Raw genomic sequence first — 14,122 nt, forward strand, 5'->3', positions numbered from 1 at the left:
CTATATGTCAATTATATCTCCATTTTTTAAAAAGATAGTATGGATAAGCCAAAAGAAAAAAAAATTAAATGCCTCACCATCCATAAAGTACTGCTAATAATTTGCTGTGTATCCTCCAGACTATTTCTATGGGAAGTTCTACATATAATTACAGTGAGCTTGAGGATTGGGGTAAGATCAAGGCAAAGTCATGACCGCCAGATGGCGATAGCACACAGTCAGCTTTCCTTGGACTGTGTCTTGACCTGCAGCGTGGGAAGGGAAGTCCCTTGCAGCAGGAGACCTTCCAGTGACAGCATCCTGGGGCCTCCACCCAGAAGGAGAAAAGGACAAGAAAGTCCCAGAGGAGAGAGGAATTGGTGGGGGGAGGGGTTCCTGCCTAGGTGATATCTCTCAGCAGCACGATGGGGGAATCTCTGAGTCAGAGAGTTTGGAAGGGCAGAGGCAGCTTGGGGTCTTCAATAGCATAGCATTACTTACATGTGAAACCTAAAAAAGGCAAACTCAAAGAAACAGAGACTATACATATATTAAATCATCATGTTGTGCGCTCTAAATATGCTATAATGGGGTTTGTGAATTACATTTTAATATAGCTGGCCAGGTGGAAAAAAGATGAAAAATAGGATCACCATGTGGTCCTGCGATTCCATTCCTAGGTGTACACTCAGAAGAAAGACAGCAGATGCTTGCGCACCCATGATCATAGCCGCCAACATCCTTCAGAATAGCCCAAAGGCGGACATGTTCGTCGGCAGGTGAACGGATAAACAAAATCTGGTATGTACATACATTGGAATGGTAGCCTTAAAGAGGAAGAAACATGGATAACGCTTGAAGGACATTATGTGAACTGAAACAAGCCGGTCACCAAAAGAAAAAGAATGGAATCGCTGGATGATTCCATTTAACGACGTAGCTAGTCAACTGTGTAGAGACAGAAGAACGTAGAATGGGTGGCTGCCAGGGACTGGGGGAGAGGGAAATTGAGAGTCAGATGTTTAAATCGGTAGAGTTTCAGTTTTGTAAGAGGAAACGAGTTGTGGAGATAGGTCGCACACAATGGGAATAGACCTATTCTTAAATCACTGTTGTTTTCTCCCATCAGAATGTGTAATTCAATGCCTGCGCCTTCATTTAGTGGACCTCTTTCGGTGCTCTTCTTTCAAGACAGGTGACCCCAAATTTGTATACTTTTCGGTAGCATCTTAATCTCCCTTTGTTCTCTCTTGAGAGCGGAATGGTTTGGGGGAAAAATATACCTGATACATACCAGAAAACAAGATGCTGGTGATTCTTCCCCGATGGCGTCTCTGCTTTGCTGACATCAAAATGGCGTCCGTTCTCTCTCTAAAAAAAACAGTCCTCTTTGGCACTTTTCCTGCAGCTTTCTTGCGGTCCTCCTCACCAGCAAGGGAAAAATGCATTCTTACTATTATTATTATTGGAGAATTAAATGGCCTCAAGATAGGCAGACAGCCTATTTTCCTGAGCTGTTATCCTTTACAAACAGTCCCTTTAGGCTGGAAGGGGTGACCGAACCCCAGCACTTTTTGTCTTCAGCTGTTAAGTACAAAATGGGATCTGAAATTTGAGCAGTGATGTTTTCTTTAACCCACTTCATTTAAAAGTATGATCCTGGGGGTACCTGGGTGGCTCAGTCAGTTAAGCGTCCAACTCTTGGTTTCAGCCCAGGTCATGATCTCCCAGTTCGTGAGTTGGAGCCCCACATCGGGCTTCGCACTGGCAGTGAGGAGCCTGCTTGGGATTCTCTCTCTCCTTCTCTGTCGACCCCTCCTCCGCTCCTGCTCTCTCTCTCTCTCTCTCTCTCTCAAAATATATAAACTATAAAAAAAAAATTAAAAATAAATAAATGAAAGTATGATCCCGTTTGTTAAAGGGATTTTCCTTAGCTGTGGAAAGACATGAATCCATGAAATGAAGCCATGTAGAATTTGTAGGCTACGTCGGGCACTTTGTAAGCCCCTAATAAATGTGAGCTATCTAAAACAGGGCAAAGGTTTAAAAATAAATAAATAAATAAATAAACAAATAAACAAATAAATAAATAAATAAAAGTTTGCTATTATTGTTTTTCTTATTTGTTGCCAACATTTCTTCCTTGTTGCCTTTTGTCTTTTTGTTTGTTTGTTTAAGGTTTTTTTTTTTATTTATTTATTGAGAGAGAGAGAGAGAGAGAGACAGCACGAGCAGGGGAGGGGCAGAGAGAGAAAGGGGGAGAGCAAGAGAGCATCCCAAGCAGTTTCCGAACTGTCAACGCAGAGCCGGACATGGGACTCAATCCCTTGAACCGCAAGATCATGACCTGAGCCGAAACCACGAGTCGGATGCCTAACTGACTGAGCCACCCAGCTGCCCCTGTCTTTGATTTTTCTTAATGGTGGCTTCTGAATTATTGGTCTTTCCTATATCAGTTCTTTCATTACTCATAACCACCCTTCGATCCCGAGACTTAATAAGTATTTATTCTCTTGCAGTTAAAAAAAAAAAAAAAAAAAAGGAGACATGAATCCAGACTGAAGGACTGGTTTGGATACTTAAATTCGTGTCCACTTTACGTTCTCAAAATATCAGGGACAGATGTGTCCTGACAAATCATTTCTTTTACGCCCCCATTCTCTGACGAGGAAGTTGGCTTCAGAGGTGTCATAAGTGATTCGGTTCAAAGTCTGACCCCGCAAGTTTTCACACTTGGGCTTCTGGAATCCCAGCTTGCTGTGCCGCTAATGTTGCCAACATTTTCATCAACAGCAACCCCTTCTGCACGTTTCCTTGTGGACCTAATTTTAGAAAAGTGTGGTCCGTCAAGCTGCATTTAGGTCATGACACATTTATCAATCAGAGGCTCTGCTCCGTGTGTGAGCTGATCCCGCTTGCCACGCTGAATGGATAGAATCCCAGCCCAAAGCCCCCAAATGCCACGCCATGTCTTTTAAAATGGCTGACAGCTTGAAACTGTTGTTAGTTCCAGTTATTATTAGAGGGAACCACTAGAGGTCAGAGAAAACCGTGTCTGGGGTGCGGTGCTTCTGCCCCACTACCGACCACAAGGGGGAACCCCAGGGACCTGTCTCTATAGCGGACACCCCATTGCCCCCAGAAGAGTGCTTGGTCCCATGGCCGACATTATCTAGACTTAACCAAGAGCAAGTTTATCTCTTCTGCCTACTCACGGAATCTGAGGTAACGTACTTCACTGCTTCAGTGAGATTTTGCACTTTTTAAAATTCTTCAGTTATTTAAATCTTTCCATCTGGCGACAAAGGCACCTTAATTTCATGCCATCGGATCCCTCATATCCAAATAAGTTTTGGAACTTTATGGAATACTGCAGGTTTTTTTTTTTTTTTTATATTGTATGCATCTACCAGGGCCAAAAACCATAAAGATATTAAAATGGCATCCAAAAATAACATAATCTTTTATAACCCACTTTTTATACCATATGATTTTTTTAATGTTTATTTTTTTTATTTAAAATTTTGGTTAATGTTTATTTTTTATTTTTATTTTTGAAAGAGAGAGAGGGAGAGAGTGCAAGGGAGACCAAGAATCCAAAGCGGGCTCTGCTCTGACAGCAGTGAGCCCAACGTAGGGGTTGAACTCACGAACCATGAGATCGTGACCTGAGCCGAAGTTGGACACTTAACCGACTGAGCCACCCAGGAGCCCCTCCTTTTTTTCTCCTAGAAAATGTGATGAACTGATGGCTTTTCACTGACTTGATTTGTTTCGATTATTTGTAGTCATTAGTTATGTTTTGGTGATTGGAAGGTCACAAGTTAGCCAAAGCAATCCTTAAACTGCCCGTGTAGCCTTTGGACAAAAGTGGGCAAATTCTTTTAAGTGTCTTTGCTTTCTGGTAACAAGACATCCCGTACCCATCTTATACCTGCCCTGTCCCAGACGTGCAATCAGCTAGTTTCCTAAGCCCCAGTTCCCTTCAGTGGAAATTGATATTAGAGACCAAACTGAAAAGTCTTAATCCTATATTCAAACTATAATTAGGCCTCATTATTTTTATCATAGATGACTCATGTAATTGTCAGTCTGAAACTTTTTTTTTTTTTAATGAATTTGGCTCTTTTCTTCGAACTTTTTTTTTTTTAATTTTTTAACGTTTATTTATTTTTGAGACAGAGAGAGACAGAGCGTGAACGGGGGAGGGGCAGAGAGAGAGGGAGACACAGAACCGGAAGCGGGCTCCAGGCTCTGAGCCATCAGCCCAGAGCCCAACGCGGGGCTCGAACTCGCGGTCCGTGAGATCGTGACCTGAGCTGAAGTCGGACGCTCAACCGACTGAGCCACCCAGGCGCCCCTGAAACTCTTGATTCATAACAAAGCTAACAGAATGACTGATTTATTTTACTTGCCAATAAAAGAAATAGATCCACAATAGTGAGGCCAGAATTAATGCTTATGATACCACTGCTAAATGAAATGCAAATTTGTATTTGTACTTGCCTGTGTCCTTGAGGCACAGTGAAATTACTTGGCTTTATTCCTCTGAAATAATCCCTCAGTCTGTGGGTTGTGGAAGTTCTGTCCAAATGTTTCAGTTCGTTTTCAGTTTGAAGGGGTCAGAGTTTGACAGTTCTGAGCTCTTCATAAATTTTTTCTAAAATGTTTTACTTGTTTTTGTGAGAGAGAGAGACATAGCATGAGTGGGGGAGGGAGAGAGAGAGAGAGAGAGAGAGAGAAAGAGAGGAAAACACGGAATCTGAAGCAGGATCCAGGCTCCCAGCTGTCAGCACGAAGCCCGATGAGGGGCTCAAACTCACAAACTGTGAGATCATGACCTGAGCCGAAATCGGCCGCTTAACCAACTGAGCCACCCAGGCACCCTGACAATTCCGAGCTCTTTATATTTTAGCTTCTGCTTTCCACTTGGGGCTGTCTTCAGCCACTGACAAAAGAATTAGTTTTATTGGCTCACATCATGAAGATAAATAGTAATACCTCAACAGTTGAATCTTCGTAGTACAAAATGAGAATTTCATTTAAATCACTGTCTGGATCACCTACAATGACTCATTGCACAGTTATATGTGCAAGATTTATGTATGTGCAATCTGAACAAGGCTGGACAGACCTAGTCCGACTTCCTCTATTCAATCTCTCTTAATACATTGGGAAGCCACAGCTTCCTGACTCCAATCAGACTTCTATTGTACTAAATCCTATCCTAACATGAGAGCTTTTCGGTTATCTGCCTCCTCCCCCGACCCCCGGCCCAGCCAGCTTTTCTTCTGTCAGTCATATATGATACCAATCCCTTCCAATCAATATATCGTGTGTTCTAAGTATTGTCACATCAAACCACAGGTCTAAATAATGCTTCATTTAGTTTTACAATATATATAAGCCAAGATAGTTTTCTATATTGCTGTTTTCTAAATACAGTACCATTTATTAAGACATCTTAATCTACCTCCAAGAAAAATACACACACACACACACACACACACACACACAGTGGAATATACATATGTATTAGAATGGCATACTATTGGGAGAATATATACCAATTCAGGTTTTTCAGGTTTTGTCAGAAATATTCTTTTAACTCATAAGGTCATAATTCTGACCTTATTTTTCTACACATACGTTTTTCTTCTTTTCCTTTTAATTTTCATTCCAGCTAACAGACAGTACACATACACTTTTCTATTGTCAATAGTATTAAGTGCGAATGGCTCAGTAGTGTTCCAAATCTTCAGTGGCTTTTGGATAAAAACAACCAAATAAGACACAATTCCATTATAGTGTTGAAGAGTTATTTCAGATGTTACGTATGTCACTTTAAAGCTTTAGCCACAGGTGACTTCTGACTCTGGTTCTGATGGAGAACGATGCAGTAGGCTCTCTCTCCGTCTAGATTGTACAGATGTAAATCTGTGCACACACCAATAAAAACCGTATTCTATAGTGGTACCAAGGAGTGGCGGGTGCAGGCGGGCCTTGGCCAGTGGCATTCCGGACAGGGGCAAGCCTGTCCTAGGTGGGTAGCCACCGAAGCCTCCATTCCTGGACCAGCCACTGAGCTGAATGCGGGCGGGCAGCGTGGGCTTCCCGGACCATTGTGCATAGTCGTGCATTCCAGAGCCCTGCGAGAGCTCCAGCCAAAGGTGCTCCCACACACTGGTGCTGGGCTGCCGGCCCAGGTACTGACAAGATCAAAGCCTCTGGCTCCTTGACAGTGACCTGAGTCCGGGACCAACCAAAGCTGAACTCCATCTCATTGCAGCCGCGGTCCAGCCCGGCCCCCTGCTCCGCTAACTCCTGGTGGGCTCCCCATGGCCAGCCCCTCACAGCGCCAGACCGGAAAACACTTGGTCTCTCCAGGAAAGAGAAAACAAAATTTCAGGAAACTCTTCAGTATTCAAGAAAAACAATTTATGGAAGACCTTTGTTTTATGATTGTACCGAATTTTAGCTGTAATACCCTTTAACTGCAATCCTGTGTTTCCACTGAATTTGCCTGAAGTGTTTGCTCTTTACCTTTGGTGCAGAAATAAAATACGTTAGATGCCTTAAATTCCCAATTGTGCATGCAGTGGGATCTGGACAATAACCACAGATACATTTTTTTTTAAAGAAAATACTTTAAAATATGAATGCAGACGTTTAATTTCCCCTCTCTATTATGCCATCTATTTTGATCACCTTTTGAACGGAAAGAGATTTAATATAGAAGACCTCAAATTAAAAGTAATATTTAAAAAATATTTTTATATTTATATCGTAAATATTTTATGTATTTACAGCAACATATCCAAATCATTCTTAAATGTATCGTGCATTTTAATAGTATTAAAATATTAATGAAATTGGGGCACCTAGGTGGCTCAGACCATTAAGCATCCAACTTCGGTTCAGGTCATGATTTCAGGGTTGGTGAGTTCGAGACCCACATCTTCTCTGTGCTGACAGGTTGGAGCCTGGAGCCTGCTTCAGATTCCGTGTCTCCCTCTCTCTCTGCCCCTCCCCTGCTTACACTCTGTCCTTCTCTCTCTCAAAACGAAACCTTAAAAAATGTGTTGTAATTTTTTAAATCATAAAATATTAATGAAATTAACAACCTATATTACTCTCTACTTAACGTGTAGCTTGCAAGAATTAAAAGATATCTACCCGCATAAGACAGTATGGCATCCCTAGAAGGTTAAGATTCACCAGGAATGCAGAGATGCATACCTGCCCGTGATATTGCTGAAAACCTCATTTTAATGATTGCGTCACGTGACGCCATAGGCTTGCACCAGAATTTAGCCTGCCCAACCCCGTTGGTGTGCTTCACTTCGTCACCGTGAATCAGACTGAGATTAACCACCGTGGACTCACTGAGCTTTGCGTTTCTGACTATATCCTTACGACACGTGCCTAGACAGGTGTGGCCGTTTGTTCAGGACTCTTGGTGAGAATTTTCTGGTCGCCTTCCCAAAAGCTGGTCACCAGCGTGCATCCCATGAACACCGTACCATCGTATCACCAACCGTCTCACCACGCCCTCAGCGGCCACTGGGTGTAGTCTTTACTTTTATTATTATCACCTCTGCCACTTTGAACGTGGCAAGTGAAGCCTCGTTATTTGGGTTTCACTTATTTCGTTGCGGCTGCGGCTGAACGCGTTTTGTACGTTCACCGCGCGCCCAGCTTTCGGGGTCCCTCCCGTCCCCGCCCCCGTCCCCGCTTTGGCCGCCAGGTAGGCGAGTGGGGCCGAGCGCGCAATTCCGGGCCCCGCGGCCAGGGGGCGCTGCCACCCAAGTCCCCCACCCCTGCCTCCCCGCCCCGTCCGGGCTGGGGCGGGCGGCGGGGGCGCAGGCGCGGGCGGGGCGCGAAGGTCGGCGTCTTCAAGCCCTGACCTTCGCCGGAGGGCCCCGCGGCAGCATGACGGTGGGAGCCAGGCTCCGAAGCAAGGCGGCGAGAGGCCTCCCGCGCCGCGGGCCCCGGGGGCGAGCGCGGACGGAGGGGGACGAGGAGGCGGCCGCCCTCCTGGAGCAGCCGGAGCGCGGGGACGAGGCGGCGAGCTGCGCGAACGCGGGGCGCCCGGGCGCCCGGGGCGCGCGCAAGGTGCACCTGGCCGTCCTCCCCGAGCGCTACGAGCCGCTGGAGGAGCCGGCGCCGGGAGAGAAGCCCAAGAGGAGGTACCGGCAGAAGCTGAAGAAGTACGGCAAGGTAGGGCCCGCGGGGTCGGGGTGCGGGCGGTCCGGGCCCCGGCTTCCCGAGCGATCGATCGCCGCGAGGGTGGGGGTCGGGTCCCCACCGTCCGGCTGCGCTCAGCCTCTCCGGGCTGCCCCTGCGTCCCCTCGCCAACAGTCGCTACTAGAGCACCAGAAAGTGTTCCGCCTGTCGTCCGGGAGGTGAGGGAAAAGGAAGTCGCAAGTAATGACAGAGGCCAAACCAGGGCTTTCGGGGAGCACCGATGCATCCGCTCCTCTGGGGCTGGCGGGTTGGTAACATTTCCAGCGGGCCCCAACATTCCTGGTGGCTCTGATCCCCGTGAGGCTTGACCTCCCTTGTCCAGTTGGTGGGATAGAATTCCCTATTTTGCAGATGGGGACTACTGAGGCATTAGCGTGGTTAGGGGACTTGTAGAAGGCGACCCAGCTGGAAAGTAGGAAGTTGGGGGCCAGTTCATCTGTTCTCTGCCAACAGTCCTCGCCAGGGTGTCCCTCCAGCTGAGAGCTGTTTGGGTTATGACCCCCAAATATTCCCACGGTTATTTCCAGGGCCTGGGAGCTCAACAGATACGTACATAGGCACTTGTTGGATCTCCTTTTCTCTTCTCCCAGCCGGCTGTGGGTGTATTCTGGGGCCTGCAGACATGCCTTTTGCCTTGGGTGGGGGCAGGGGAGGAGGAAGGGGTGAGACAGAGAGGGGGAGAGCGAGAGAATAGGAATATGGGATAAAATGACGGTGTCCTCAGAGGTCAGAGCCTGAGGTGCCCAAGTGCCTCTGCCTGGAATCACTTGCAGCTGCTGCTGAGTCCGCTCCCTGGGGCGGGACAGGGCCACACAGAAGACTGTGCAGAACTCACGGTGTCCTGGCCGAAGGCGCCATCTGCTTTTTACTGCCTCATTATCTGTGTCATCCAGTGGCCTCTTATCATATCTAAAACCATCCAGTCTCCACTCCTAGGAACTTCGGTTTATTATCCCCTGTAAAAAGCAGTCACAGTGCACGAGCAGCCAGTGGTACGTGTTATTACTAAGAACTGTCAAGTCGGGACTTTCCAGCTCGGAGTCGCGCTAGGACTCCTCGCGCTCTACCTGGTCTCAGTGGAGCACAAGGAAGCAAGCCATCATTTGCCTCAGCTGGTGAAGTGGTAATGTGGACAGCTCGGGTCACAGGGTGGCCCTTGGAGGTGGTTTCTGGGAGCTTGCCACGTGTAGGGACTGTGCTAACCACTGGAGATGCAAAAATAGATACAGAGCAGTCCTGCCCCAGTGAAGTCCACGCCTCCCGGGGAGATCCTGGCATAGTTGGGGCACCACCATGGAGCCGCATGGTACAGAGTCCTCAGGAGGTTGGAAAGCTCAGGACGTTTTCTTTTTTCTTTTTTTAAGTGTTTATTTATTTTTGAGAGAGACAGAGCACTGGTGGGGGAGGGGCAGAGAGAGAGAGGGAGACACAGAATCCGAAGTAAATGCCAGGCTCCGAGCCTGATGCGGGGCTTGAACTCGAGGACGGGGAGATCATGACCCGGGGGGAAGTTTTATTTTAAAAAAATTAAAAAAAAAAAAAAAAGGTGAGAGGTTGCATTGGGGGTGCTTGGGTGGCTCAGTCAGTTGAGTATCTGACTGTTGGTTTCAGCCCAAGTCATGATCTCCTAGTTCGTGCATTCAAGCTCCACATCAGGCTCTGTGTGGACAGCGTGGTCATCAGGCAGCTAGGAGAGGGTCAGAAAGAGGAAGTGTCAGTCGTGGAATAACCTTCAGCTCAAGAGGGAGAAAAATGTCCTCATGCTCTAGGTAGCAAGCAGGTTGGGACGGGGCATTGGAGCCAGACTGCCAGGCTCAAGCCCCTGCCCCCACCACCTGTTGATGGCTATGCCCACCTCTTTGCCTCAGTTTCCTCATCTGTAACATGGGATAAGACTAGGGTCGTAGCAAGGAGTAAATGAGTTTGTCCATGCAAAGATCTCCGAGCACACCTGGCGTGTGGAAGGACTCTTGTGACTGTTGGCTGTTATTTCAGGGGGTGAAGGAGAGACCCCGTGTGACTGTTTCTTTCCTGATTATGTTTATGCTCCTTTTTATGTTTGTTTATTTATTTATTTTTTTTTTAATTTTTTTTTCAATGTTTTTATTTATTTTTGGGACAGAGAGACAGAGCATGAACGGGGGAGGGTCAGAGAGAGAGGGAGACACAGAATCGGAAACAGGCTCCAGGCTCTGAGCCATCAGCCCAGAGCCTGACGCAGGGCTCGAACTCACGGACCGCGAGATCGTGACCTGGCTGAAGTCGGACGCTTAACCGACTGCGCCACCCAGGCGCCCCATGTTTATTTATTTATTTTTGAGAGAGAGAGAGAGAGAGAGAGAGAGAGAGAGAGAGAGATCATGAGCAGTGGGAGAGGCAGAGAGAGAGGGAGAGAGAGAATCCCAAGCAGGCTTCACAGCCTCAGCCAGGAGCCTGATGCGGGGCTCAAACTTACAAACTGTGAGATCATGACCTGAGCCAAAACCAAGAGTCGGCTGCTTGACCGACTGAGCCACCCAAATGCTCCAGCTTTTATTGCTTTTTAATGTTCCTTTATTTTTGAGAGAGAGACACAGGGAAACCAAGGATCCTAAGCGGGCTCTGCACTGACAGCAGAGAGCCCGATGCAGGGCTCAAACTCAAGAACCGTGAGATCATGATCTGAGCCGAAGCCTGACGCTTAACCGCCTGAGCCACCCTGGCGCCCCTCTGGTTACGTTTTAATGAGCTGTAACTCAGAAAAAACCTCAGTCTGTAGCTGATTGCCCACCTCAGCTTTGTGCCTGCCTCCTGACCACATTTCAAAACTGAAGGCTTGGTCTTTATATTTAGGGGGAAATGATCTTTGTGGGCAGCTAGGTTTTGTTTGTTTGTTTTTTAACTAGAAGTGCGCAGAGAATCCCTGTCTTCCCTGGGGGTTAGTTGAATACCAGAAAACCCCCCAAAAGCCTGGCATCCTATGACAGCTCTAACAGATTACCACCAGCGCCGTGGCTTAGGTCATAGCACAAATTGTGCGGGTCTGGAGGCCAGGATCCCGAAATCAGTCTCACTGCGCTGAAGTCTGCAGGCTGGGCCCCGTGGGGCCTGCAGGGAAGAACCAGGCTCTTTGCTCGTTCTAGCTTCCAAAGCTTCCACATCCTCCATCACAGCCAGCACTGCATCGTCCGCAAATCTCTCCCTGTCCCTCTGCCTCTGTCATTACATCGCTTTCCGTCTGACCCTTTCTGTGTCCCTCTTGTAAGGACTGTTGTCTTTCTTCAGATCCTTTTAAATATATGGGGTTTCTTAAAAGGATTGGGCCCACTTGGATAATCCAGGACCACCTCCCCATCTCAAGACCCTTAATTTAATCACATCTGCAGGGGGCGCCTGGGTGGCTCAGTTGGTTATGAGGACAGTCAGGTCATGATCTCGCTGTTTATGGGTTCAAGCCCCGCGTTGGGTTCTGTGCTGACAGCTTAGAGCCTGGAGCCCAGTTCAGATTCTGTGTTTCCCTCTCTCCGCTCATGCGCTCTCTCTCTCTCTCTCTCTCTCAAAAATAAATAAACATTAAAAAAATTTTTTTAACCACGTCTGCAAAGTCCCTTTTGCCACATAAGGGCCACATAGGCACAGATTCTTGGAATTGGGGGGCGATATTCAGTCTGCCATGCTGCCCTGTGCTCCCCCATGTCTCAACGCTTCTCTGGAGAGATTATTTGGGTTGAAAACTTGACTCAGGTCAAAGAGTTCAAAACGTCCCTCACATGACTGGCGTTAAATCAACTGGTCATTAATAGGTATTTTACATTTCTCTGTATCACTTTCCTCCAATCTGCTCTGACAGTGTTCCAGCTAATGAGCTATTTTAGTAGCTTTTTTCTAAAAAATTTTTAATGTTTATTTTTGACAGAAAAGGAAACAGAGTGCGAGCAGGAGAGGGGCAGAGGGAGAGGGAGACACAGAATCCGAAGCAGGCGCCGGGCTCTGAGCTGTTAGCACAGAGCCCGACACGGGGCTTGAATTCATGAACCATGAGATCCTGACCTGAGCCGAAGTCGGACGCTCAACTGACTGAGCCACCCAGATGCCCCTTGGTGACTTCTTTCTAAATTACAAAAATGATGTGCCAGGCAATATTTGAAAATAGCAGGCCGAGGAAAATGGATGCGCAGATACCAAAAATGTCAAGTTTAATGCAGGCCATCCGTGATTCTGGTGGCATTGCTTACGGAGGACTGTTACACTTGCTCCCAGAGAACAGTTGCCTTTGTTATTGTTATCTCAAGGAGGCAAGTAAAATTCTCCCACCGAATCTTACTACTCAATAACAGAGATGGCTCTCTTAGCAGCATCACGCTACCCCCCGCCCCACGCATGCACCCTGATGTCTCAGTGAGAAGTCCGCAGGGCAGTATGGCAGGAATCCGTGTCTAGAAAAGCCATGGATGTTACTCGAATATCTCCCAGGGCTCCTCATTTAGCCTGAGAGTTTCCGAAAGAAAGACCCAGGCCCTTTCCGGGTGCTGGGGATACAGTAATGAGCAGAAGAAAGTCCCTTCATCGGGGAGAGAGGGAGAGTCAGCCTACCAGATCGGCAGAGTAGGTTTGTTGGGCGGTGTTGGAAGTGAGGTTTGGGACTGAGATCAGGGATTTTAAGGGAAACCAGGAGTTTTAGGTGCTTCCTGGAGTTGGAAAAGTCAGGGGGCCAGAAGACAAGGCGTGTGGTGGGGTCTAGGTCACCTCCATGGATGTTGACATCATCCAGAATGATGAGGGAATCTGGGAGAGGTTCGGGGATGGTGGGGGGCGGGGGGGGTGGGTAACAGCACATCAGGATTAGTGGGTGGTAGCCGGCTGCATTTTTCCTGTTGCGATTCCTTTTGAATCCCTTGATGGCCCCTGTCTAGCACCATGCCTTGCAGAAAAAGAGTGGGTAGCAAGAAAGCCTGCTGTCATCCTACCCTCAAGGAGTTGTTGGGGGTTTTTTAATGTTTATTTATTATTTTTGAGAGAGAGAGCGCAAGAGCGAGCACGAGCCCATAAGTGCAAGTGGGGGAGGGGCAGAGAGAGAGGGAGACACAGAATCGGAAGCCGGCTCCGGGCTCCGAGCTGTCAGCACAGAGCCCGACCCGGGGCTCAAACCCACAGACCGTGAGATCGTGACCGGAGCCAAAGTCCAGATGCTTAATGGACTGACACACCTCAAGGAGTTTATAATTGCACTGAGGGATGCAGCAATCAGAGAACAGCAGGAGTCTTTAGACACAAAGGTGTGGGTTGTGCCCTGGAGGGAGGGAGGACCGTGTGGGCTTTCAGATTAGGCGGGTGAAGGAAGAGTTGACCCAGCCTTCAGATGATGCGGTAACTTGGCTGGAACAGAGAAGAGTGGACTTTGGTTTAAAAAACAAAACAAAGGGCACCTGGGTGGCTCGGTCAGTGGAGCATCCACCTCCCGATTTTGGCCACGGGTCATGGTCTCACACTTTGGGAGATCGAGCCCCATGTGGGGCTCTGCGTTGATAGCGTGGGTGCGCTCCCTCTCTCAAAACAAATCACCACAGGGGAGAAATGAAACAAAGATAAATAAAAAATAGAACAAAACCAGGGGTGCCTGGCTGGCTCAGTGAGTAGAGCATATGACTCTTGATCTCAGAGTTCAAGCCCCACATTGGGTGTGGAGCCTACTTTGAAAAAAAAGAGGAGGGGCGCCTGGGTGGCTCAGTTGGTTAAACCTCTGACTTCGGCCCGGGTCATGTTCTCACGGTCCATGAGTTTCGAGCCCCGCGTCGGGCTCTGTGCTGACAGCTCGGAGCCTGGAGCCCGTTTCCGATTCTGTGTCTCCCTCTCTCTCTGACCCTCCCCTGTTCATGCTCTGTCTCTCTCCGTCTCAAAAATAAATAAATGTTAAAAA

The 14,122-nt window shown here is 47.8% G+C and overlaps 1 protein-coding gene across 1 annotated transcript in view; it reads left to right on the forward strand.

Annotated features, from left to right (window-relative positions):
- The first annotated feature begins 7,821 nt into the window (after positions 1 to 7,821).
- The window catches only part of CUNH1orf115 (chromosome unknown C1orf115 homolog), an 8,779-nt gene continuing 2,478 nt past the window's right edge, over positions 7,822 to 14,122 (forward strand). The window contains exon 1 of the mRNA XM_040460880.1: positions 7,822 to 8,199. Within this exon, the coding sequence (XP_040316814.1) occupies positions 7,912 to 8,199 (288 nt within the window). The 5' untranslated portion in view covers positions 7,822 to 7,911. The remainder of the gene's footprint in view (positions 8,200 to 14,122) is intronic.

Source organism: Herpailurus yagouaroundi, unplaced genomic scaffold, assembly GCF_014898765.1.
Source record: "Herpailurus yagouaroundi ecotype Mexico unplaced genomic scaffold, PumYag 253, whole genome shotgun sequence".
Classification (NCBI taxonomy): Eukaryota; Metazoa; Chordata; class Mammalia; order Carnivora; family Felidae; genus Herpailurus; species Herpailurus yagouaroundi.